General features: G+C 41.0%; 1 protein-coding gene across 1 annotated transcript in view; it reads right to left on the minus strand.

Annotated features, from left to right (window-relative positions):
* The window catches only part of SCP2 (sterol carrier protein 2), an 854,319-nt gene that overhangs the window by 614,960 nt on the left and 211,975 nt on the right, over positions 1-27,384 (minus strand). Inside the window, exon 5 of the mRNA XM_044085453.1 lies at positions 26,439-26,589. Within this exon, the coding sequence (XP_043941388.1) occupies positions 26,439-26,589 (151 nt within the window). The remainder of the gene's footprint in view (positions 1-26,438; positions 26,590-27,384) is intronic.

The following is a 27,384-nucleotide window of genomic DNA, read 5'->3' on the forward strand; positions in this document are numbered from 1 at the left end:
AATAATGACATACATTTGAATTTCAGACTTGATATCCTTCATAAAATACATAACACAAATCCTGTTATTCTAGCAACTTTGTAAGTTTATAAAAGCAATATTTAAAATCTGTCGCTATTTTTGGGCCTTCATTCCCCCATCCCCCTTATTTTAGGCTTTGTCAGGATTTGTTGCACTAGGAGGTTGAGAGGTATGGTTGGAAGTATAGTCTACTTGTGTAAAGATCGCAGCTTTTTTGTGAGACTGAGACCTTTAAATATTTTCACCTCTCACAAACAGAGTCACTCATTTTAGTAGGAGTTGATCTGTGAGAACAAAGCAGTTACTACACTTAAGGATACCTAATGCTATGAGGGCTAGCAACAGAAGGGAACTAGGCTGGCCTAAGCAGAACAGTGGTAGAACAGAAAGAGGATATTTTCTGTACAAAATGTATAAGATATGCTGCAAACCTTAACAAAACAATTACAATCCAAATCTACAGGCACATACACTGTCCATACAAGTACAGGAAAACTCAAAGCTGTAAAGCTCTTAAACAGATGCTTTAGTCAACAGTAAAAATGGAAAATATTTACACATTTGCCATTAAGCTAGATATTAATGACTCAAAACTGTCATGTGATGCTGAGGGAGGCAAAAAGTGAATATACATTAGAATAAATATGTCTGATACGGATACATGGAAAAAATTATGTAAATTGATCTTTGGTTTAACAGACACTCTACAAAATGTATCAAAACTTTCTTAACATCATCTCTTTTGCAAACAGTCATCTTTTTCTCAGTACAAAAGGTGGCACATCCGTGTCAGAAGTTACTGCCAGAGTCATTTCTTGAACATGATGATCCAGATAACTCCCACAGCTGAAGCTAGTACTTCCTAATGCTACGCTATTTATGTGCTCTAAGGCTGCAGAGTTGATGGGAGTAAGGAGATATGGAGGGCATATTCTTCTGAGTGATGCTTAACTTGTACAGCTGCTAGCTTTGGTCCCTAAAGCCTGTGTGTGTGTGTGTGTGTGTGTGTGTGTGTGTGTGTGTGTGTGTGTGTGTGTGTGTGTGTGTGTATGTAATAGTAAACATAGCACCGCCATTAATTGGAACAGTTGGAGTCTCAAAAGTGTCTGAAGGCCCTCCAAGGAGATTATTGACATAACTCTCTCTCTCTCTCCCTTTCACTGGATGCTCAGCCTTCCCTCCTCTCAATGAATCTCCATGGCCTGTTCCAGGACTCCAGTAAAAATAAATCAAAAAACCTACCACTATGTCACATTTACATGAAAAAGGTGGAAGAATAAAAACTGCACAATGTTCTTTACAGCTAAAAGCAAACTAGTGAGATAAAATTCTAAAATCAGAGATACACAGTGCCTAGGGAATATACAATAACTCCATCTTGATATCCTAGAATTGTGAAGTGAGAAGAAAAAAAAAATGGCACGCACAAAAGGAAGGAAAGGAGAAGGTGGACAGGAAAGTTACAAAGGGTTCTTACTTTCATACAAGGTTTCAGAAACTATCTTAAATAAGAATAGCAATACACTACCAGCAGGTATTCCAGAAGCTCGCAGAGAGACACAAATGAGTCCTATTATCGAATTACTTCACAAATTTATGTTCAGGTCCACCCTTTAGCTCATTGTAAAAAAACAAGAAAAACAAAAACAAACATACAACTTAAAGAAAAAAAAACAAGAACGTAACGGAAATTTCTATATACATCAAAGAAATCCACAGAGTAAAAGCAGCTACCATGTTTAAAGAAGTATGTTAATATAGCAAGACACAAAAGATGCAAGGTGAAAGTCTCAGGAAACACATAATTTCAAAGAAATGATGGTGAGAAATTGGAGCAACCTTCCCACAGAGACAGCTTGCTCACAAATTCTTAAAAGGAGTGTAGAATGGGACAAAAAAAGCTGCAGTGTAAGCATGACTTGCAGCTTATCCAATGGGATGGGAAAGGGCAAACTGGATGCGTCAAAAGGTCCTTATGGGCCACTGAAACATATGTCTCTACAAAGAGTATGAAATGTAAAACATCCAGTATTTTGTCCGTTAAAATACTGATAAATAAATGGGTAGCTCTGTTGTGTTGACAGATGAAGCAATGATTATGGCACCAATGACTTTGGTTCAAACAGAGAAGGTAGGAGCTGGTGCAAGTAGGAGTAAGTGGCTGATAACTGCTTGCCAATCTGAAGGGATGGGGAAAAAGGTTGTGAGGGAACTCCCACATGTCCGACTTCTTAAACAGGCCATGCATGATGCATTCTAAACTCATTAGTGGTGGGGGACATAAGAAGCATGCAAACAATCTCCAGCATGTGTGTATGAAAGCCCAAATGGCAAACCTACTCTCACCTCTCACTGTCTGGAAAAGAAGATACTGTTATTAATTAGACAGGTATACTTCAAAATTTTACAAAAATGTGTTATCATCTGTATCCGTTTCAAAGAAAGTACAGTTGTGTAAGTTAAACTTACGATAACATATATTTAAATCATCACTGCTACAGTAGCCTTAGTTATATGGGTTATATCCTGCAAAGGATATAACAGCAGGCCAGCTTCCAAAGCTTCAGGGCACCTTCTATGCACCCAAATTGTCTGGCAGCATGAGATGAGCTGACTAAAAGACAAGTTTGGGCAAAAAGCCCTTCAGAGCTTGCCTGCCAGCACAGAGAGGGAGGCTGTGCCCAGAAAAGGCAATGCTAGAAACAATTAAAAAAATACATATATTTATTAATTGGCTGAATCTCAATACTCCTAGCTCCCAGTATCATATAAATCTCTACAGATTTACTCAACTTATATCTCAACCTACTCACACCACCAAAACACACAATCCAAGCTCCCTGATAGACTGGATACTAGTTTCTAATACCTGCAAGTACCATAATTCAGAAACTCTACCAGACTCTCTTAGTGATCACTCACCTATAAAAGTTTTTAGATATACCACACATCTCTCCAAGCCACACCAATACATTACCTGCCGAAAACTCTCTAACTTTAACCATGAAACATTCTAAACCCTTCTCTCTAGAGTTAACTGGGACTTCCTTAAACAGCTTCCACTAGATGAAGCCGTTAATGCCTTTAACTCTACTTTCCTTTCCATTTTACTCTCCCTTGCCCCACCTAGAAAAATTTGAATAAAAGCTAACATTTCACCTTAGTTAACTAAAACTACCCATGCCCTTATGAAAAGCAGAGACAGGGCTTGGAAAATATGGGTACAATCCAAGCTTCCTGCTGACTTGCAAAAGTACAAAGAACTTTGCAATCAAACACAAAAAATTCATTAACAATAACAAAAAAAAAACTTCTACTATAAACCCCCAACTACATTAAAATCCGATCCAAAAAAATTCTGAAATGCTATAAACCAGGTACTAGACCACAGTAACCCTACCTCACCAAACCCATGTTCTGATAAGTCCCCTGAAGAGACTGCAAATACTTGTAACACTTATTTTAGTGAATCTATTTCCAAACTATTTAACAGTACCTTCTCTTACGACAGCTCCTCTAACCTCATTAAACCACCACCAACTTCTGACCCAATAAACGCCCTTTCTCTCAAGCTTGTTCCGACTACCTACATTAAAATTCTACTCTATAAACTTAAAACCATGCTCTGTATCAGCTGATCACATCCCTTCATACTTTCTGCAGACTGCTGCACACTCCCTGGCTGTGCATGTATCTATCCTTATTACCACTCCATCTCTGAATCTAAAGTTCCAACTATCTGGAAACAGTTCTATACTCTTCCAATTCACAAAGGAAGCAACTCCACAGAAATATCTAATTTCAGACCTATTGCTATCCTCTCTCCTCTCACTAAAGTACTTGAGAAATGTATACACAAACAAGCTATGCATCATCTCTAACAAGAATAATTTCTCACTCCTACCCAGCATGGTTTCCGTCCTAAGCACAGTACCACCACTGCTCTCCTATCCTTTCTCAATACTGTCTCTAGCCAAAGACAATCACAAACTCATATCTTGTCTATTCCTTGACCTCCCTCTAAGGCCATTGACACTGTCTCACACTCCCTATTACTTAATAAACTCACTGACCTCTACTTCACTCCTGATACAGTAGCATGGTTCTCCAGCTATCTCAATGACAGACAGCAGTCAGTCAGATGGGACTCTGCACTTTCTTCCCCCCTAAATGATCAAACTGGTGTTCCCCAAGGATCCATACTTGGACCACTACTTTTTAATATCTTTACCAACTCACTCTACTCTTCTTGTCCTCAATCTACCATTGTCCAATTTGCAGATGACTCTATAGTCATCACTACTGCAAACTCTGCCTCAGAACTCCTATCAACTACCCAGATATCCTTCAACTCTGTTGAGACTTGGCTCAAAAAACACCAGCTTATCCTCAACCCTACAAAAACTAAACTGCTACTCTTTCTCCCTAAATCTGTTAACCACATCAAATCTTCCTTTACCATAACATCCTTAAATAATACTCCTACTGAAGTCAATAACAACACAAAACTACTTGGCATCGCCATAGACAAACTAAAATTTGATCTACATATTAATTATTGCATTAGGAAAACCCATCAGAAGCTAGGACTTCTGTACAGAAATAGCAGATTCCTCACCACTGAAGCTAGACATACTCTACCCCATGCCTATCTTCTTCCTTGTCTAACGTACTGCTCCCAAATACTTACTAATCTAAAACTAGAAACAACCTACAAGGTAGCCAGAGTCACAGCTCAACACTCATATAAATCTCATCATTGCCTCTCCCTCAAATTCCTAAACTGGCTTGAGCTACCTCACCTGCTACTCCAATCCCAACTACAAATAATCCACTCCATTCTATATCAACCATCTTTCTGCCCAGCTCTATCATCTCTCATCTCACACTACTCTTCCACCAGAATCTCAGAAGTGCAACCCAGGACTTACTAAAGGTTCACGAAAACAAAAACCAAAACTGACTGCAACTTATATAGTTACCAGCCCTCTACTGCATGGAACAAACTCACTCTAGAAATAAGAAATCTGACAAACCCTAAACAATTTAAAATAGCCACCCAAGATTACTTTAAAAAAACACTGGACCTGCCTTTGCTTACATCCTCCCTGACCAAATCCCCCCCCCTAAGTTTGATTGTAATCAAAATCCTCCCTACTAAGTTTCATAGTAACCAACTTTGATCCTAACTATTGCAAAGATGATTGTATACCTAAATAATTATTGTATTATTCTTTTCTTTAATACGGTAGTGTAATGACAATTGTATTCCTAAATAATTGTTGGATTATTCCTTTTCTTTAACATTAAATGTTAAGTTACTATTGCTAAATTGTCCTATATATGTGGCGGGATCTTTTTTCCCTGGGCCTCTGCTGAAAAAGGGCTTTTGCTCAGTTGGACACTCCCGGTCAACAAATGTAAAATAAATAAATAAATGTATTACATAGCTGTACTATATTTGTTGAATTGCTCACTGCTGCAGTAGCCTTAGCTATAAAGCTATATAGATAAATTACCTTAGCTAACTACATTTGGGATATGGAAGGAGGAGAGTCCAGCAGACCCTGGAGAATAGTTCTAGCAAAGCTTGACCTGGACCTAGAGAAGGAATCACACTTATAGTGCTTTGTAAAAGTATGCACACACAAGAGCAGCTTCTAAAATCCAACCCTTTCCAAAAAGCCACAGAAGCAATCAAGGTTCTGGTAGTGTGGGCCTTGAACCTCCCTGGAATAGTTTTGTTACAGTGAGAATAACAAAAGTTAATACACCCGTAGACAACCATCTGGAAAAAGTCTGTTTTGACACAGGTTGTCCCTTCTTACCTTCACAAGAAATGAACAACTTATCCAAAGAACTGAAAGATATAGTTCTGTCAGGACAGTACCCAAGTTGTCTGTGGACACCTAAGGTATGGAGTAGCCTTTTTCCCTCATTTTTAGGTTCAAGAAAGAAAATAGGGAGATAGATAGTTTGGCTTAAAGTAAACTGGGATACTACTTTAGAAATAAACAAAGGATTAGTTGTCAAAGAAACCCTGTGCCTATGGAAAATGAGATAGGGCTGACTCATCATAACAGCTTGCAAGTCAGAAACCTTCTTACAGAGGCCAGAAAAATCAGTAAAACTGTTTTCCATATTAAGAACCTCAAGCCAGTTCAAATTGAGCAAGTGTTAGCTTTCTTTAACACAAGGTCAAGATTCCAAGGAGAGACCACCTTTTTTCTATGAAGACTCTTCTACAAAACCCCTTTTAAGAACATTTAGAAATGTGACTACATTGAAAGAGGAGGATCCATGGGCACATGTGCTAAAAATAGAAGTTATGTTCTTACCATAACGTTCCATGTTAGTTGTCTTCTTCTCGCCTTCTTCTTGCTGGATGGGTTCGGAGCCGACCTCGGCTCCGACTCGGCCACTCTAAAAGCTCGAGAGTTGGTTCCACCGGCTCGAGGCTCCCCTTATATCCCACAATGCTAGGCGAGAGTTACCTCAGATCTCGTTTGTAAGCTAACCCCAGCTTATAACAGTAACAGTATAACTGTAAAACAGAATCCACCTCTAACAACAGGAAGAAAGAAGGGTGACCTACATCCTGAACCAAGAAATATGCATAATAGCATATGTCTAAGAAAGAGGTGGTAGAAAGAGAGGTCACAATCACAACTCCTCTAGGTCTGTCCAGGCCAGGGGAAGGAGGGTGGAGAAGAAGAAGGCGAGAAGAAGACAACTAACATGGAACGTTATGGTAAGAACATAACTTCTATATGTTAAGTTGTCTATCTCGCCTTCATTCTTGCTGGATGGGACCGGCCCCTAGCACCTTGTCCCGGTGGCCTAACGGAACAGACTCCTGAGAACAGTGGAACCAAAGTTAGCTCTATGCCTAGAAGCTAAATCCAACTTATAATGAGAAATAAAAGTGTGAGGAGTAGCCCAAGTAGCCGCTGCACAAATGGTGTCAATAGGCAGTCTGTCTTGGAAGGCTAAAGAAGTAGCCAAAGCTCTGGTGGAATGGGCTTTAGGTTTATTAGGCAATTTTTGTTGTCTAATTTCATATACCAGGGAAATCAAAGATGTTAGCCATCTGGATAAAGATACCTTTGAAACTGAAAGTCCCTTTCTGCTTTCCGCATAGGAGACAAACAGCTGATCAGATTTTCTGAATTGTTTTGTTCTATCCAAGTAGTACCTTAATTGACGATGAACATCCAGGCAGTGTAATTTTTGTTCAGACCTATTTGAATACTTTGGAAAAAAGACAGGGAGGTCAATGCTTTGGTTTAGATTTGATGTCGAGACCACCTTAGGCAAAAAGGACGGGTTAGTTCGTAAGGATACTCTGTCCTTATGAAACAAAAGATAAGGAGGACGACAACTGAGTGCTTGAAGCTCTGAAACTCTTCTAGCTGATGTAATAGCTACCAGAAAAAGAGTTTTCCATGATAACAATTTCAAGGAACAGGAAGCTGCAGGTTCGAAAGGGGAAAGAATCAAAGAAGCAAGAACTAAATTTAGGTCCCAAGGAGAAGGGGGATTTCTTATAGGAGGTCTGAGAAGAAAAACTCCTTTCAAAAAGGCTTTGCAAAGTTTGTGGGACATTAGGGCAGATTCAGAAATACCCACATGAAAATTAGAAATAGCTGCCAATTGAACCTTAAGTGTAGATGGAGATGAACCTGCATGGAAGAGTTCAGCTAGAAAATCAAGGACTAGTTGGATGGAAGCGGTGAAAGGATCTATGTCCTTTCCTTGTGCCCAATATGAGAAGCGTTTCCACTTACTCAAATAAATCTTCGAGTGGAAGATTTATGGGAAGCTATCAATATATCTCTAACAGAGTGAGATAATTGAGGAAGCCTGGCTACGGTTGGAACTGGAGGAACCAAGCAGTGAGGTTCAGAGAGGGAGGAGCGATGAAACTGACCTGACTGATGGATCAAAAGATCTGGAACTAGGTCCAGATTCCACGGTCGCTCAAGAGAAAACGATGTAGAAAGGGGAACCACACTTGTCGAGGCCAGTAAGGAGCAATGAGGATCAAGGATGCCTTCTGAGCGATAGCTTTCTGAATTACTTGAGAGATCAGTGGGAAAGGAGGGAATGCATACAGAAGTCCCGGGCCAAACTTGGACTAGAGCGTCTCTGCTGGGTTGGCCTGGTAAAGGGAATAGAGTGAAATATTCTCTGCACTTGCTGTTTTGGGGAGTAGCAAAAAGATCGCAGCAAGGCTGACCCCACTTGAGAAAAATCTCTCTCACTACAGAGTCTTTCAGAGACCACTCGTGAGGCATGAGAATAGCTCTGCTCAACTTGTCCGCAATATGATTGGACTTCCCGGGGATGTGCGTTGCTATCAGAAAACGCTGAGAAGAAATCGCCCATTGCCACAGTCTGAGTGCTTCTCGACACAGGGGTATGATCTGGTTCCGCCTTGTTTGTTGATGTACCACACTACAGACATATTGTCTGTCTGGATTGCAATTGTTCCCAAGGGAAGAGAGTCTTGAAGGGCTTGCAACGCTAAAAGCACTGCTCTCATCTCCAGAACATTTATGTGCAAGTGGCATTCGTTTGGTTGCCATGTGCCCTGGACTGTCCTGCCCTGATAATGCCCCCCCCACCCGATCAGGGAGGCATCCGTTGTCAGTGTAGCAACCGGAGGAGGTGGAACAAAGGGTCTTCCCGACAGGAGCTGGGGGGAAGACATCCACCACATGAGATGCTTTTTGCACGCCTGTGTGATCACAATGGTGTGAGACATTGGAAGTTCCTGGTATGACCATTGAGTAAAAAGCATCCACTGAAGGATCCGCATGTGGCATCTGGCTAATGGAAGGAGAGGTATGGCCGCTGCCATGATTCCCAACACCTTTAGAACTAACCTGGCTTTGATTCTGCTGTTGTTGAGAAGGAGTGATACCAATTTGTGAATGTCTGATATCCTTTGGTGTGTTAGCCTTGCAGACATGTTTATAGTATCTAGATTTGCCTATGTAAGTAATAGTACGACAAGGCGACAAAACAGACTTTTCGCAATTTATTGAAATACCCAGTTTTTGACAAACGCGAAAAGTATAATCTCTGGCCATCAGAAGGAGATGCTTGGTGGGAGCTGTGAGGAGCCAGTCGTCCAAATATGGAAACACCTGGAATCCTTGTCGTCTCAGGTGAGAAGCTACCACTGCCATGCATTTGGTAAACACCGGGGCAGTGGTGAGACCAAAGGGCAGGGCCCTGAACTGAAAATGACTGGTTCCCAGCCTGAAGCGGAGGAATCTTCTGGAGCGTCTGTTCATTTTATGTGATAGTACGCATCCCGAAGGTCTATAGAGCACATCCAGTTTCCTTTGCCCAAAAGGGGAAGGATGGATTGCAGCGTGACCATCCGAAATCTTGTTTTCTTGACTGATTTGTTCAAGACACTGAGATCCAATATCGGTCTCCAGTCCCCTGTTTTCTTTGGAACTAAAAAGAACCTTGAGTAGATTCCGGATCCTTGTTGGTCTGCTGGCACTGGCTGAATTGCTCTTTTGCAAGCAGTTTTGAAATTTCCAAAGCTGCTAGATCCCTTTGAGCGGGTGGAACATCTGGAAGGGATTTTTTTGACTGATTTGGAAAGCGAAGAAAGGGGATAGAATAGCCTTCGGAAATGATGGACTGTACCCATTTGTCTTGAGTCAGGGATAGCCAGGCTTCTGGGTACAGTGACAATCTTCCCCCGACTGCCTCTAAGATGGGCAGTCGGGCAACACCTCAGGGATGCTGAAAGGGCTTGTCAGGGAAGGCTTCCTGATTGCCCTGGTTCTGCGGACCCCCCCCCTACCCCTAGGGCGACGTCTACCATTGTTATTCCCACCTCTGCCTTTGGTAGGAAAACGACTCTGTGCGTCAGGCGAAGTCCCTTGAGATTGTTTACGGAACCACATCTTTCCACCCTTCTGGCCTTTGGGGTAAGGCCTGGAAGGAGTCGAAAAACGGACTCCGACGGCAGAAAGGGTCTTGCCATCAGTCTCGCACCTAGTCAGGGTTTCTTTCACTTGAGGACCAAAGAGAGATGATCCATCAAAAGGGGAGTTCGTGAAAGACGTCTTGAAAGGGTCCGCAAAATTGCATAGCCGCATCCAGGCGTGCCTACGTAAGGCTACACCTGTCCCTGCGGCTCTGCTCGCTCCATCGGCCGCGTAAGAAAGGAGGCACATGGAGGAGGTGGATATGGAATTAAAGGTAGCCAGCTGCGTGTTCATCTTGTCTTGGAAACCCGCAGCTGTAGGATCCTTTAACATTTCACTCGCTTCCTTGATCAAGTCCCTTTGAAGACGAGTGAAATGGCACAGGTAGTTCAGCGAACGCATGGTAAATGTCGCTGAGGAGAACATCCGCTTCCCGTACCTATCCATGGACCTAGATTCCTTGTTAGGTGGATGGACAGGTACTGAAGGATCAGCCAGTTCCTTCTTTGTGGCAGCAGCTACCACCATAGCATCCACAGAAACTCCTTTTGATAAAAATTGCTTGTCTGCTGGAGCTGTGATGAACTTAGAGGGTCTCCTGGGAGTGGGGTCCACTGAATCAGGAGCCGTCCATGCCTTCTTAGCAGCCACCTGCATGAGGGGGTCGAAGGGAGTGGACACCCAGGAGGTGGAAGGACGAGAGCCAAACGCCTCAAGATACACAGATTCGTCCTCCGAAGGGTTGAGGGCTGGCCAATTTCCCCTCTGTTTCAGGATCTCCAGAATGTCTGCAAATGAGACATCTTCAGAAGGGGAACGGGGGGAACCCTCAGAATCATCCAAATCTGTGTCTGACGTGATAGACTCAGGTGAGTCAATGTGTTTCCTCTTACACTTCCTCTTCCGAGGGGGCTCTTCTGCCAAATCAGGAGAGGCCTCGGAAGAGGATGAAATCCCACAGGGGCTCCTGAGGAGCTGGCTCTCTGCGGTCCGGGATGAGGGAGTGAGTCGACTTGCCCTGAGGCAGCATAGAGGGAGGCGGACGGAGCCGACTGTGGAGTAGAGCCAGGCTCTAACACACTCCGCATGACCTCGAATGCACCCCTGTCAGGCAGAGCCAGAGGTCCCCGCTCCGAGGAGCTAAGAACCCCTCTCGGCACCGACAGTGATGGCTCCGAGGCCGATGTCGGAGCCGAACTCACCAGCCGAAGCCCGAGAAGGAGAGGGGGGTCGGACAAGGGTCCGATGCCACTCACCCCCTCGGAGCCGACGAGGGAAGTCCGGCGCCGAGATTCTTCCAAAGAAGAAAACGGAGCCGACGGAGCCGAAGACAATTGTCTCGGCTCCGACGTAATCACAGTCTCGGTTCCGACGCGACCCGGCTCCGAACTCAAGAGAGTCGACGGAGGAAAAAGTTGATGGACCGGGGCAGGCATCGACTGATGAGTCGGGCTCTGAAGCATCTGGGCTAGTGCCTCGGACTTAAGTATTCGACTCACTACCCTCTGAAGGTCATGATCCGACAGCCTCGATGACCTAGAGGAGTGAGACCTTTGGCTCCGTTCAGACAGCAGGGGAGATCCTGGAGCCGAATGAACGGAGCCAAGAGATGGTGACCTGGACCTCTTCCTAGTTGTCGGCTCCGAAGGTTTGGTCGGAGCCGACACGGGAACCTCAATAACCTCGGCTCCGGCCGGAGCCGAGGGAGCCACAGAAACTGTGGACTGAGACTTATCGGCTCAAAAGGTTGAGCAACCTGAGGTCTCGGCTCAGAAGCCGGAGCCGAAGACCTCGATGCCTTAGAGGGCTTCCCTGTTGAAACTGACAGGGAATCCTCTGGCTTCAGTAAGCCTCTAAGAATTAATTTGTTTTTTCTTTCCTGCAGGACCCTGGGGCTGAAGCCATGGCACACAGCACAGGAGTCCTGCAGGTGCAAAGGCCCCAGACAATCGACACAAGAAGTGTGAGCGTCTGTCAGAGACATTTTCTGACAGCACGCATCACACTTCTTGAATCCGGAGACCTTTGCTTCTTTAGACATTTTTTTAACTGACAGGTGTACACAAACACGCACACAAACACACAAGTTATACCCTGTCAGAAAAACAGAATAAAATTAGTAGTAATACTAGAATTTAAACAACAATAAACTAGAATAAACTACAAAAACACACACACTCCACTAGGGAAGGGAAGGCCTAAAGGCCCAATGGGAGAACCAAAGGTTCTAGGGAAAGAAAACAGAAAATATTTAGGGTCGGGAATAAAGTTTTCTAATCTACACTAACTAAGTAAGAAATTTAACTTAAAAGAGGTTTTAAAGAGTAATTTTTACAAGAAAAATTAGCACTCACCAGGAACCGGTAGAAACAACCAACCTCGAAGCTGTAGCGGCAAACGAGATCTGAGGTAACTCTCGCCTAGCATTTCCAATTCCGCCTAAATTCAACTCCTTGTGATTCTGCAATGTAAGATCTTGGCTCTCGACATACACTTTTCACGACTTTATAAACAGTGGAACCAACTCTCGAGCTTTTAGAGTGGCCGAGTCGGAGCCGAGGTCGGCTCCGAACCCATCCAGCAAGAATGAAGGCGAGATAGACAACTTAACATTGGCCAATAAATGAACCTTGATAAGGGAATAAGACCATATGTTAGAGTAACTCGTGCAAATATTGTAGAACAAGAGAACAACTAGCTCTGAATGGGTGCTGGTTATGCTGTTGGTACTAACTAGAAAATCTTTTCCATTTGCTAACATATGATTTTCTAGCAGCAGGCTTTCTTGCCTCCATTAGTACCTGCTGTTCGTTCTCAATAAACAGGTGCCTAAAAGGAATTAATACCCTCTCTTCCAGGCAGTTAACAACTGAAGTTGGCTGATGTTGGGGTGTATCAAACATACCTATTCTTGTGTGAGTAGATCCAGTCTGTGAAGAAGCTTGTGGTAATTGCCCCTTATCCCTTTCCAAAAGAAGGGGGGACCACCATTGCCTAGGCCAGAAGAGAGTCACCACAATGATCTTGGGCATTCCTTCTGAATCATCAGAAGTATCATGGATATTAGTGTAGAGGGTGGAAAAGCATATAGGAACATTCCTCTCCAAGGAAAGAAAGGCATCTGCCCTTTTGTATGGAGCCCTGGAACAGAACCTTGCCAGTTGATTGTTCAGTGAAGAGGCAAAAAGACTTACTTGAGGAACTCTCCAAAGATGGATCAAATCTTGGCAGATGCCCTGATCTAGTTTCCATTTGTAAGGGTCTGCTCTGGTCCTGTTCAACTTATCTGCCTCACAGTTTTACTTGGACGGAATGTAGGATGATTGCAGAGTGAAACTTCACTGTGAAGCTATATCCCAAGCTAACATGGCTAGTCTGCAAAGAGGTGTGACCTGGTTCCCCCTTGCCTGTTGATGTACCACATGATTGTAATATTGTCTATAACCACTTAAAGAGGTCCTGGGGACTACAGATGAAGAGAGTTAGGTGCCTTGATCATGGCAAGCATCTCCTTTGATATTTATGTGCATCTGACCTTAGTGTCCCACACCCCCTGCACTTTTAACCCTCCTGAAACTACTCCTCAAGCAACGTTCAAAGCATCTGTGATGACTGACTACTTTGGAGCAGGGAGGGAGAAGGGGACATCTGAATTTAAAGACATCTGCTCTCTTCACCAAAAGCTCTCTTTTCTGGTAAACCTCAGCACTGGACTTTGACAGGAAAAAGGGTGATGACTGAGACATCAAAGAGATTTCAGATACCACTGCATCTTTCTCATGTGGAGTTTTGCCATGGGTGTCATGAGAATCACAGATGCCATGAGACCCAAAATCCTGAGGCATTCCATCGCAGTGACCGAAGTCTGAGTGGAAAATGTTAGAAACCAATCTAGATAAAGATCTATTTTTTTTCCAGTGGACAAAAAGCTCTTTGAACCGAGGTGTCTAGTCGACATACCAGGAACACAACCCAGTGTGAAAGAGCCAAGAACAACCTCTGAATGTTCTCTTACAATCCCAGCTGTTTAAGTGATCTCTCACCCAAGAGAGATTCCTGACACTTTGAAAAACACTTTGCAAAAATAAAAAAGTCATCTAAATATGGAAAACTGTGGATACTCTGTAGCTTGCAATGATCTACAAATAGAGCTAGACACTTTGTAAACAAACATTTTTGGTGCAGTGGATAGTATCCAAAGGGTAAGGCAGAGAACTGACAATGTGATCTAGACACAAACAACCTTAAGAAACATCTGAAGTCTGGATAAATAGGGATCTAATGATACGCATATTTTAAGTCTAGTGAAGACAGGAAACTTGAAAGAGGAAGAAGAGGTAACAGGCTACTTCATTTGTCCTATGTTATGATTCAAGACGAACAGGCGAGGTAGTTTCTTTATATGCTTTACTATATAGAAACACATCAGGATGGATAGCAGCAACATAAAATATAAATGAATTGATTAACTGACAGACCATTACATACATGCATGCTTACAACTCAACAGCTCTCTACAAAATGTGAGTGTAGTAGCTCGCACGTGCTTAGTATTTATAAATATGTGCAAGCCCAAGGAAAGCTTCTTAAAGACATACATACATACATACTGATCTACATCCTCCCTCTTTAGTGAATTCCCCACAATAAAATGACATCTGAAAAAGACATGCAATAATACAGACACTGAGAAATAAACACGACACTGAGAAATAAACACAACATTCATGCCCAAGTTGCTGTGCATCTGGAACATGGTCTGGAAATGCAACCTGATCTAGTGATATAGCAATTAGGACTAGGTTTAGCAACAGGGACAGTCATTGGTGAGCAACCTGTTTCAGGAATCTTCTCAGGAACAGGGATATTTGCTGGAATGTCCTCTAGAACTGGACATTGAATAATTCACTCTGAGTTCTACAGTCTCTTTCAGGGTCTCTAAGACCCTGCAATACAGGCTTGGACACTGGCACCAAATGTTTCCAATTCCGCCTAAATTCAACTCCTTGTGATTCTGCAATGTAAGATCTTGGCTCTCGACATACACTTTTCACGACTCCAATCTGATCAAAACCTTTAGACGTCTGCATCCTCACTATCTCCCCTTCTCGTAATGGATTGAGCAGTTTCATGGACTTATCATAATAGGACTTCTAGGACAAATGTCTTTTCATGAGTTGAGCTCTCACTGCTTTGTTGTTCTTAGCACAGGGAACCATTAGATTGCTACTGACTGATAGTGTAGTTCTGGTTTGTCTCGACAAAAGCCTTTGTGCAGGGGAACCAAGATGTTTATCACAAGGAATATTTCTGAAATTCAGGAGACTCAGAAAAACATCGCTATTGTTTTGTTTTGACTTCTTTAATAACTGTTTCGCACTTTGAACTGTACATTCTAACAAACCATTTCACTGTGGGTACACAGGGCTACTCATAACATGAATAAAGTCCCACTCTTAAGCAAATTCCGAACTGCTGACTTGTAAACTGTGTACCACTGTCAGAAATAACTTTGCAAAATGATGTTTCAACTTTGTAATGACAGCACTGGGCACTAGATTAGGAAGTAGGTCAGTCTCGAACCAATCTGAATAAGAGTCTACTAACACCAAGTAATGTTGACTGCTCCATTCGAAAATGTCTGTAGCTACTGTCGACCAAGGTAGTTCAGGAATCTGGTTTAGCTGAAGTGGTTCTTTCTGTTGATGTGGCTTAGTACTATTATATGCAGAACAAGATGAAAGTGCTCTCTTAATATCCTTTGACATAGAAGGCCAAAATACTAGTCTTCTTGCCCTTCTTTTGGTAGAATCAGTTCCTGGGTAGCCATGATGCAAGATGGCAGTATACTCTTGTAAGAATTTTGGAACAATCTCTTTTGGACCGTTCATGATGATACCATTGTCAAACAAAATCTCATCTCTGTAAGGAAAATAATGGTACAGGCATGAGGTAAACAAGAATGCTTTGACGGCTATCCTCAACTGATACGGTGACTGAGCTTCTGAAGAATTGGATCTGAGGCTGTGTGACTTCTAAGCTCATCAAGACGTGTGGAAGAAAAATGTCTAACTTCCATGACTTCAAAATCAAGTTTCTAATTTTCATGCTCTTCTGTGGTATTCCTGGGTGATCTGGATAAAGTATCAGCAAGATAAAGAAGTTTCCTATTTGTATAGAGAGGACTGAAATTATACTTTTGCAATTTCAACATCACACATTGCAATCTGGCTGGAAATGTATGCATAGGCTTTCTCAAAATAGTGACTTGAGGGCAATGATCTGTTACGATTTCAATTGGGTGGCCATAAATATCATGAAACTTCGAATATGCAAACACAATTGCCAAGAGTACTTTCTCTACCTGAGCATACTGCATCTCGGTTTGGGTTATAGTTCTGGATGCATAGGCTACTGGTCTACCCTCGAAGAATGACTGCACCAAGATGAAACTTCAAAGCATCACAAGAAAGAGTTACTGGTTTGTGAACATCATAGTATCTGAGAGATGGCGGACAATTCTCTGTTTCAGGACATCAAATACTCTGTGGTGGTGTTCTAACCAGGACCAGGCTACATCTTTGCATGTCAACTCTCTGATCAGTGCTGAAAGTTAGTTCAAGTTTGGAATGAACTTGCCTAGGTAGTTAACCATGCCTAGAATACATAGTAAGGCTTGAACATTGTCTGGGACTGGCATCCCAAGAATTGCTGTTTGCTTGGAAGGATCTGGTCATAAGCCTGAACTGGTAAACAAATGACCAACATAAGTAACTTCTCATAGCCTGAATTTGCACTTCTGAGGATTCAGCTTAAGATTAACTTCAGATGCTCTTTCCAGAACTTTCTTAAGGTTTGTTTCATGCTTGGCTTCACCATTACCTGCTACTAGAATATCATCTACTAGAATAGTACACGGATATCCCGAAAAATTTGTCCCATGGCACTCTGGAAGACTCACCGGCAGAATTTATCCCAAATGGCATTCTCAAAAATCTATACCTGCCAAAAGGAGTACTGAAAGTGGTTAACAATGAAGATTTTCAGTCAGGCAAAATTTGCCAAAATGAACTCTTTACATCCAAAACAGAAAAAAAAAACAGTGGCATTTGGCATAAGAGCAGCGACTTCTTCGACTATACCCATTGAATGATGAAGCCTTTTCAGAGTTTTGTTCAAATCTCTTGGATCAATACATATTCCAATATTATCTGAGCTTTTCTTGTGAGCTACTGCCATGGAAGATACCCATTCACTTGGTTCATCAACTGGACAAATCACACCTTGCTCCACCATTTTATCTAGCTCAGCTTTGACTCTGTTCTGCATAGCTATTGGAACTTTCCAGGCTGGTTTGACAACTGGGCTGACTTCAGGGTCTAACTTCATGGAGTACACAACTGGCACTTTGCCTAGTTTTTCTTTGATAACACACTGGGTGAAATTAAACAGTGGTCTTTCAAGCTTACATGGTGGACTTCCTTATTAAATGAAAGCAGTCCCATTTTTAAACTGTCTCCGAGGCCTAATAATGACTGTGCGTGCCTTCTGACTACATAAAATTGCAAGTCATAGCTGTTCCCAGCAAAGTAACATGAAAACACTACTGAACCTTTGGTTTGAATTTCTTCACCACCATACGCAACAAGCTTTGCACACTTTGCCAAATCAAGCTTCTCACCAGTACATACTCTAGCAAATGTTTCTGCTGACATAACATTGTACTTTGAACCTGTGTCATCTTTTAGCTCTATGGCTCTCTGATTCATCCAAAGAGTGCAAAACACTTTGTTCTTTCCCCATAAATCTACTGCATTAACTGTTTCATTAAGCACAGACACACCATCAACATAAAAAGTAGGGTCACAGCTTTCTAAATGATCAACTTGTCTCTTTGAATGTTCTCTTTTAATAAAAGAATGCACCTCTTTTGATTTACAAAATCTTTGGAAATGATTCCACTTTATACGTCTGTGGCACTGCTGACCAAAATCTAAGCACTTTTCTCTTTTAAACACATGATTACCACCACAATTACGACATCTGACTATGGGGCTAGGTGAGGGCACATGCTTTGAGTTTGCTGATTCACCCCTGCATTCACTGAGACTGTGTGCGCTCTGGAATTTGCTAGAAAGCTTTGGGGTTTATCAGGGACTGTTATAGGCCTCACAGTTGCTGCCATGTGCTTGGGCGTATTGTTTTAACCATGTGATGGCATACTATCAACATTAGCACTAGAAGATACTGGAAGCATGCATTTCTCATCTATAGGCATATTTGTGTGCTTTTCTGTGAGCTCATACATCTGAAAAATCTCTTTGGCCTTATTGAAAGTTAAATCACTGTAACAAAGCAAAATATTTCTCACAGCATCATCTTTAATACCACACACAAGTCTGTCTTTTATCAACTCATCCCTTAAATCACCCAAATCTGCATGTTTTAGCTTTGTTTCTCAAGTCAGTTATATATGCTGCAAAAGTTTCACCAGGATTTTGATCCCTTGTGTAAAATAAGTGCCTTTCCAATGTAATATTCATTTGGGGGGTTACACATTTCTCTAAATTTACATTTTAAGCACTTGGGGTATCCCCTTGTTTCAGCCTGTACCACTATATGACGGTTTCCTCCTCTCCTGCAAACACAGCAGGTGCATACACAAATGAACGCTCTCTTTCTTTGGCATCTGAACCAGCTAAATTAAGCAGAATAAATGTCTTTGTATGTGCATCTTTATCAGAAAATGCAGCTTGTATGAAAATATTGTACTCCTGCTCAAACACTTTCCAATTCTCTGGAATATTATCATCATCAAATACAAGTGGATCCTTCAGCCATGCCAACAAAGTATGCTTAAACACACTGCAAATATGGCCCTTGTAATTGTGTACGAAACAGTACACACACCAGGTACTTGCAATAACATTCAAATGCACAATAAACTCTTTGAAATACTATACTTTGCGAAATATGCTTTGAAATTACTGTATTTTGCAAAATAACTGCACTGTAATACTGCACAAACTTGCATACACTGTATACTTCAGATATCTCAAATAGCTTTAATTAATGTGAAAAAGCAGCACATAGAGAAAAATTGTGGTTGTTTTCTTTGTCTTATAGATTTTAAACAATTTGGACATTATTTCAAACATTTTCGTAACTATTTCGAATATTTTTAACAATATGTCACAGTTTGGGACATTTAGTTTAACTAGAAATTCGTTTTGAACTTTCTGAGTGCTCCAGTTTATATTCTTTGAGTAAGAAATAATTTAAGTAAGTTTTAGTACCTGGAATTCATTTCTGACCTGTTTTTGTGAGTTGTACTTCCATTAGGGATGATCTATTCATCTATATTCCTCCAACATTAACTGAGTGCTTCTTTGTCTTGATTCTAGATCCTATTTTGACACCATGTCGCTTGTCCTATGTTAAGATTCAAGACGAATAAGCGGGGTAGTTCGTTTATATGCTTTATTACACAGAAACACATCAGGATGGATAGCAGAAACATAAAATATAAACTAACACACCTAAATAAACACTGGTTGTGCCCTTGTCTCAATCCTGACTAACCATGACCACAGCAATCTCTCACCTTCTATCTTCCTCTATTCTTTACCTGCTCACTATTATTGTGGTTCTTATATTTTTATTTCCTTTCTCTTTTCTTATCTATCATGTTTTTTTTCTTTCATATATGTCCGAAACTGCTAATTATATGTATTCTAAACCAGGATTTAATTCCCATTTTGTGGCACTATACTTGCTCATCCAATCAAACTTTGTTCTTATCATTTTTATTGTATAAACTGTCTGACCATGTGGAGCTTTTCTCCCCGGGCCTCTGCTGAAAATGAAGATGTCTCCAGTTAGACTAGCCCGGTTAACAAATGTTAAATAAAAATAAATAAAATAAAAATAAAATAACTGATTAACTGACTGACCATTACATACATGCATGCTTACATCTCAACAGCTCTCTACAAAATTGCAATCTGGCTCACACGTGCTCAGTATTTTTACACATGTGCAAGCCCCTGGAAAGCTTCTTAAAGGTATACATACATACTGATCTACAGGTTGTGAAGTGACATAATTTTGAATTTGCGCACTATCAAAAACAGGTTTAGGAAGGAAAGAAAGATCCAGAACCAGTTTCTGAGCATTTTCTTTGTTTGGCACTAGGAACGTATGTGAATAAAAAACCCTCCCCACCTGGTAAGGAGGAACTTGTATTATCACTCATAGGTAGGTACTAGGCTATCAGCCCTGGGGCCTATACAAGCCCAGCCAAAAAGGTACCTTGGCTTTTGCCACCCAAGAAAATTATTTTCCTGTGCCATTGTCGAGCAGAGCCACAGAGGTGATCCCCGGGGTGAATTTCCTATTTACCATCCAATCATCAAGATTTTTCTTGAAGAGTGCTATGAGGAGCTTTGTTGGATATAGATAGGTAGTTTATTCCAGAGTATGGGAAGTCTCTGGGATGTTCTGTTTATTGTGGTGACAAGGTTTAGGTCCGTAGAGCGTGTAGCTTGGAGGGGTTGGGATTTCTTTAAGTGGAGCATGTCCAACAGCTCCGGGTTTGACATAGCTTTGTATGTTAGGCAGAGATCACCTCTGAGTAGGCGATATGCGATGGAGTAAAGCTTGAGTTTTTTGAGACGGTCTGCATAGGGCATCTGTTTGAGGCCAGCACTCCTCTTTGTGAGGTATTTCTGTGGCCTTTCCAGTTGATGTAGATGTCTTGTGAGGTATATACCAAAAGGGGCATTGCACTCTACAATGGGTCTAATGAGTGATGAGTAGAGGGGAACAATGACCTCTTTTTTTCTGGATGAGAAACCTTTTGTGATGAGGTGTGCCACATAGAAGGATTTCCTGACTACTGTGGCGATGTGATTACCAAAGGAGAGACTACTGTCCACCCGTGTCCCAAAGTCTCTTATCACACTTTCGGTGTTAAGTATACTACTGCCTAATGTTGTAGTTCATGGGTACAGAGTTTTTACCAAAGGGGATGACAATGCATTTTTTGGCATTGAGCTTAAGGCCATGACTTTGACACCAGGCATCTGTCTCAGTGAGGCCCTTTTGTAGGATGTCCATATCGTTAGGAGTTTCGATTATGGCTCCTAGTTTGCAGTCATCTGCGAACATCGTTAGCCAAAGACCTTCTGTGTTAGCCTGTACTTCAGAGAAGTAGATAGCACACAGGAGAGGACCCAGGACTGAACCCTGTGGTACTCCACTTGTCACTGGTCTGAAGTTGGATTTGGAGTCTGCTACTTTCACAGCGTGGGTTATGTCAGTGAACCAGGTGGCAACCCATCTTGTGACATAGGGATTTATACCTAGTTTAGTGAGTTTATCTATAACTCCAGAGTGGGGGATGGTGTTGAAAGCCTTGGCAAGATCTAGATAGGCTGTGTGAACCACCTTACCCTTGTCTATGACTTTGGTGACTGCTTCAAAGAAGTCTATCAGGTTTAGGAGACATGATCTGCCTTTACTCTTTGGGACAGCATATGATGAAGAACTGGTGGAAACAAAAGAGTCATATCGAGGATGAGGAATGACCCAACCAAAAACTGTTGCCAAAGATAAAAACAGATAATTAGACTTTCTGGAAGAAAAAAAAGGGACAGGAAGGCAGGGTCACAGGATCTCTTAAACAGTCATTCAGACTTCTTGTTCTATCCTTGGTTTTGGGAGGTTTGAGATTTCTGTTTGGGACACCCTTACCATCTCTTCTTAAATGTCTGTTTACCTCTATTTTGTCAAGGCTGTTTATTCTGATTTTTGCTACATCTGAATGAGGAGATAGAAAATCCCACGGAAAGTTTGGAATGGAGGACAGAAAAATCTTAGAGAGTCCCTGCATCAGCTTTCCCCTTTCTTCACACTTTTTGATCATCTCTGCAGCAGAGAGGCCAAACACTACATCTCTATCCAAGAGAGAATTTAAAATTTCATTTTTAACATCATTCTGAGAATACAGCCATGCAAACCTCCTCAAAACAGTACCAGTGTCCTTAGTCCTGGAACAGTGACTACTTACCTATGCAACAGAAGAAACAAAGTTATTTAAAGCAGATTTTTCCTCACAAGAAGAAACTGCAGATAAAACATTTCTCATACTTTCACACTTTGTCAGAATAAACTTTAACATATAAGGCTGACAATTTAAAATTCAGAAAATCAAATTTGCAGAAGGGTACACTTTTTCTCCATACGTATCTATAATTTTCCAGTCCTTATGAGAAAGAACAGGATTGGATTTTAACTGCTTAGCAGTGGAGGGATCAACTAAAACTATAGCTGCTGGGTCAGGTTTGGGAATAGCATATAAAAAATTGAAAGAGTTTGGAACTTTAAATATCCTATTTGCCATTTTAGGGGCAGCTGGCAGACTGTCAGGAAAATTACAGGCAGTAACACACATCCTCTAAAGCAGGCAAAGCAGGAGGATTGGGTGCTGGTTGTGGAAAACCTTTCTGCAACAACTCATAGTATTTTTTGAGGGCCTGAGAAACCTCACTGGTCTCCCACTGAAAACACTGGCACATTCTAGCAACATTCTCAAACCTCATAGGAAGAATCAGAAAGTGAGCTCTCCTTTGAGCCTGAAGCAGAAATCTGAGGGAAAAAATGTATCCATCCCTGTATCTTCCAGTTCAGATTCAGAATCTTGAATCTCTTCAGGAAAAGAGGAATCTCTGTTTTTTTTTTTTTATCAGAAACTACTTTACAAGAAGGATCATTAGCTTGAATTAAACACTGGGGCAGACCCAGTAAACTGCTTCCATCCAAAGAAAATACAGGGGTAGATACATGCTTGGTTTTCGGTTTCTTTTTTGATAGGATAAATGGGGCCAACTGTGTTAATAATGACAACGGCTGCTTTCCCAGGGATGGGAACAACATTTTGACACAACAAGGAAATCTTTCCTGTTCCCTCTCCCAGGGCCAACAAGAGTGACTCTCCCCTGCCTACTGAGGGGACCTCAACAGCCGTAGAGGATGTGGCTAACTCCTGGCCCATAGCAGCTGTAGATGCTACACCAGCGAACGCTGGGGTAAAAAAAATAATTGTCTGAGGTATAGCAAATGGACACAGCAGAGTCACCCACCTGCAGCTGAGGAAAACTGCTAGCCTGCTGTGATGGAAAACGCTATTTGCTTAAGTTTTTCTTTTTTGTGGATGAAATAAGGACCAACCATGGGACCGGCAGTCTATTACATGATCAAGCCAAAATAGTGCCGCTTTCCAATTTACTTTTTTGACAGAAAAACATAGTAAAAAGCACTTTAAAACACTATGTCAGCACCACATAAGTAAAATAAATACAATTTCTCCATAAAAAAATGTTTTCAGTTACTTTACACCACTGTTAAATTGACAGAAAAAAATGACATGTCCATGTAAAAGTACACAAATGTTTTGAGACAATCCGTTGAAACACAACACTCCCAACTTTAAAATAACTTTCCTGAACAGGAAAATAATAAAATACCAACAAAATTAAGAAAATTGGAGTTTTTCTCCAACGGGAACTTATCTGCCCAGAAAAGGAAAACACAAGTTGACCATCGATCCTTGAAAGCCTCAGAGGAGCGTACTCTTTGGCAGCAGTAAAAATCTGAAGGATTTTGCACCCATACCTGTGTTTTAGTCAGCTCAGCTTGAGCTGCTTGACAGTTTGGGTGTGTGGAAAGTGCCCAGAGGCTTTAGAAGCTGGCTGGATGGCTGTTGCATCCTTTTCAAGACATAACCAATATAACTATGGCTACTGCAGTAGTGATCAAATTAATGAACATTAACTGTTACTCCAATGTCAATAGTTACTTTGCTGGTAATTGCAACACAGTAATACTAACTCTGAAACTGCAACTACAGAGGTAATTATTATAGTAATAATATATGTGAAAAGAATGGGTCATGCTGAGATTTAGTCATAATAGCCATAAATATGACATGAAGTTAAAATCTGAGCTATCAAATCCACACCCAGCAAAAGTGAGTAAATCCCAGCATATCCCCCATACACAACACATACCACTGCAAAATAGCAGTTCAAAATTAGGAAACCATTGACATTACATTATGTTCTAGTGGCATAATTTCAGCTTGTCCATTGAGTTTATACTGCCATCTTATGGTTATAACTTTTATTTTGTTATGATTTGGTAGCTGCAGCACATTTTCACAAACACAGTACTGGTGAAGTTATGCACATTATTTACAGCTAAAAACTCATATTACATGTTAAAGCATAATGCACATGTTTAGTGTGCTGCAGTACTTAAGGTCACGAAAAGTCACATTTGACAAACATCAATAACAAAGTAGCTATTATAGTGTATAAACATTACTTTCAAAAAATTACATGATTAGAACACTCAGAATGAAGGAGATCAACATTCGGGTAGGGCTCAGACTGTCAACTGACTGTATGACATAACTAGTGTAATATAACCAAAATGTGTGTCTGGGAGGTCTGGAATGCTGTAGGCAGTGTTCCTTATTGTTGTGCAACACTAGTTAGGTCTATACAGTGGCTAGTACAATCAAACTTTAAAATCACACTACGATTTAATAAATTGCAATTTTTTACTCTCCACGGACTATAGAGAATTACAAATAAAATCTATTATGAATAAAAAAAAATAAAAATGTGTTCACCAATTTGGCTGAATATTCAACTGATTAAAGCAAGAAAGAGCAAGGAAAAGAGAACAAAATTATCAAAGAAAACCTGCAAATGATGCAATAAAGAGGGAAGCCACCTTGCATTACCAAGAGTAGGCTTCGGAGATTAAATGAGCCTGGCATAATGACTGCATGAGACAGTAAAGCACAACAGTGTCATATTAATGATGGATTTTAACATGTTATCAGCTAGACATCTGAGGTCTTCCTTGAGGCGAAATACCAGAAAATGGTATAGCAGTCCACTAAGGAAACATAATCCTGAACCTTCTTTTCAGCAATAAAAAGAATGTCCACTATGAAAGTTCAAAGAATGCTATGGGCAACAGAAACAATGTAACACTGTTGTGCACAGTCCACAGTTACGAGATTCACTTTAAGTTTGAGATGAAAAAAGAGAACATAATACTTACCGCTACTGCCATGGCACAAGCCTTTCTTTACTTATTTTTGGTGACTAGTATAGTCAAGCTGGGTAAAAGTTCCTTTTCAGAAGAGGCTTGGGGTGAAAAGCTCCAACAAAGAAAAAAAATTACATACAGCAAAGTTAACAAAGCAAAGTAAGCTGGTAAACATGGCAAGAGATGAAGGCAAAACATTTGAAATATTTATAAGCAAAACAAGGGCAGTCTCATGTCATGTCTGAGACTGGACAACAGCATATGAAAGTGTGCAAGGAGAGTACATGTTACTCAGAGAGTAACCACCTCTGCTTGTTACTGACTGACAATGACTAATGATGGTAATAGAAACTGTTCAGAGCTAAGGGGAACTGAGTAGAGAGACGGGGACTACTCATATGGGGAGCAGAACATAGAGCTAGACAGGATGAACAAAGATAAGGCTCAGGCTACACAGTGTTACAAGTTGCTTGTAGTTGCCTCATACCGTCATCAGATCCATAAGAAGGAATCTCTCAGGCCCTGTAAGACGAAAGGGTGGTAGCAAATTGGAGACTATGAACAAGTCTCTATGTCTCTTCAAAAGTTCCATAAGGGAAGCAGATAAAGTTAGTAATCTTAACACAGTCTCTAAGGCACATGATGAAAAATTTCCAAAGGATTACCATAAAAAGCCATCTTTAATAATCTCCAAGGCAAATGGGCTGCAGGCTTTCATCAGCAATGTTTCATAAAGGAAAGACTTCATAAATCTAACCTGATCCCTGGTCCCGTTTAATGACAGGGTTACATGTAAAGTATACCGAACTTGAAGTGGACTGATAGGCCATCCAATGAATGTAATATGTTTGGATTTTAGCAAGCATTCAGTCCACCCTGAAGGTACATAAAAAAGGGAAACGGAGGAAAGGGGTGGATCCCTAATAGATACAGTACAAAAGTGAATCAGCAAAATGTAATGGTAATAGGAGCTGACTTGCCTACCAAGTCTGTAACAAGTGACATACTGTAATACCTAAGTGATCTCTAGGAGCCATAATAAACATACAACCTCTGACTTTGTTATTAAAAATAAAAATAAACGTTACGCACTTTCATCTTTATATGTACAGATGTCTTAATGTCAGAAAGTTATACCATCTTGTAAAGGAATATTATCGGACTTTGATTCTGTCTTAAAGCAAGCTGTCCCATGCTTGTACCTAGAAAGTTTATATTTTGATATTTTTACGGAATTAACTTTATGTGCATTTAATAAACATAGAACGTTTTCCCACACTGCTTAAATATGGTAATGAAACACAGCTAAAGTCACATGCTTATTACTTGAAGTACTACCATTTTTATGCAGCTGTTTTCCTCAAAGGTGCTTGGAAAGTCTGTGATCATCTCCTGTGCCAATATTTCAACTGCTTTTGGCTCTAAACCATGTTTTCGCACAAAGTCTTCATTAGCTAGAATTGCTGCTCCTGCCCCATCTGATGTTGGACTGTTGAGAAACATAAGCATAAAATGTTTCTAAATAAGAAGGGTTCACACCACAGGTATATGAAATATGTTTTAAAAATCATGCAAAATGTTAACAATCAACAAGTAAAAACAGACATTCTCTTATATGTTCAGTCTATCAATCACTTTACAAGACAGTCTATTGATTTCTCTTCATCGTTTTTATTTATGAAACGCAAATCTAATCACACATGTGCATCTGCCCTGGGTAGTAAAATACGAGCAGTTAAAGTGTTTTTAGTCCCTTTCGTCTTATACACAGTTTAGGCATGTTTTTATCAACAAGAGGAGAAGTTGTGGATAGCAATTAATAAGGAGCTGAAGGATTTTATCTGGGAAGGGAAGACGTCGAGTCAAATGGAATAAGCTGATTCTTCCAGTAGAACTGAGTGCATTGGGATTACCAGAGTTGAAGGGGTATTTCAGAGCTACACAGTTAAGCCTCCTATACATAGCACAAGCAGAAAACTAAGTGGAAAGGAATGATGATAAAATGGGGGAAGCTGAAGAAACAAGGACAGACTGGGAGTTTGGATGCAGATCTTTATGGAGAATAACAATAATCGTACAGAATATTACATTCATAAAGTAGCAGAAAGTAGTCTAAGAACTAAGCCAACATGGCAATGGAAAAAGGAGATCTGCTGTTATGGATGACTGCAATTAGGGATACAGACAATAGGCAAGAGGAGGGCTGGAATTTGTTGGAGAAAACTGGCAAAGGAACTAAGGTATTGTGAGAAAATCACTAGACAGGGAAAGGTAACAGAATGGG

This window comes from Protopterus annectens, chromosome 10.part0, assembly GCF_019279795.1.
Source record: "Protopterus annectens isolate FY-2018-M chromosome 10.part0, PAN1.0, whole genome shotgun sequence".
NCBI lineage: Eukaryota > Metazoa > Chordata > Ceratodontiformes > Protopteridae > Protopterus > Protopterus annectens.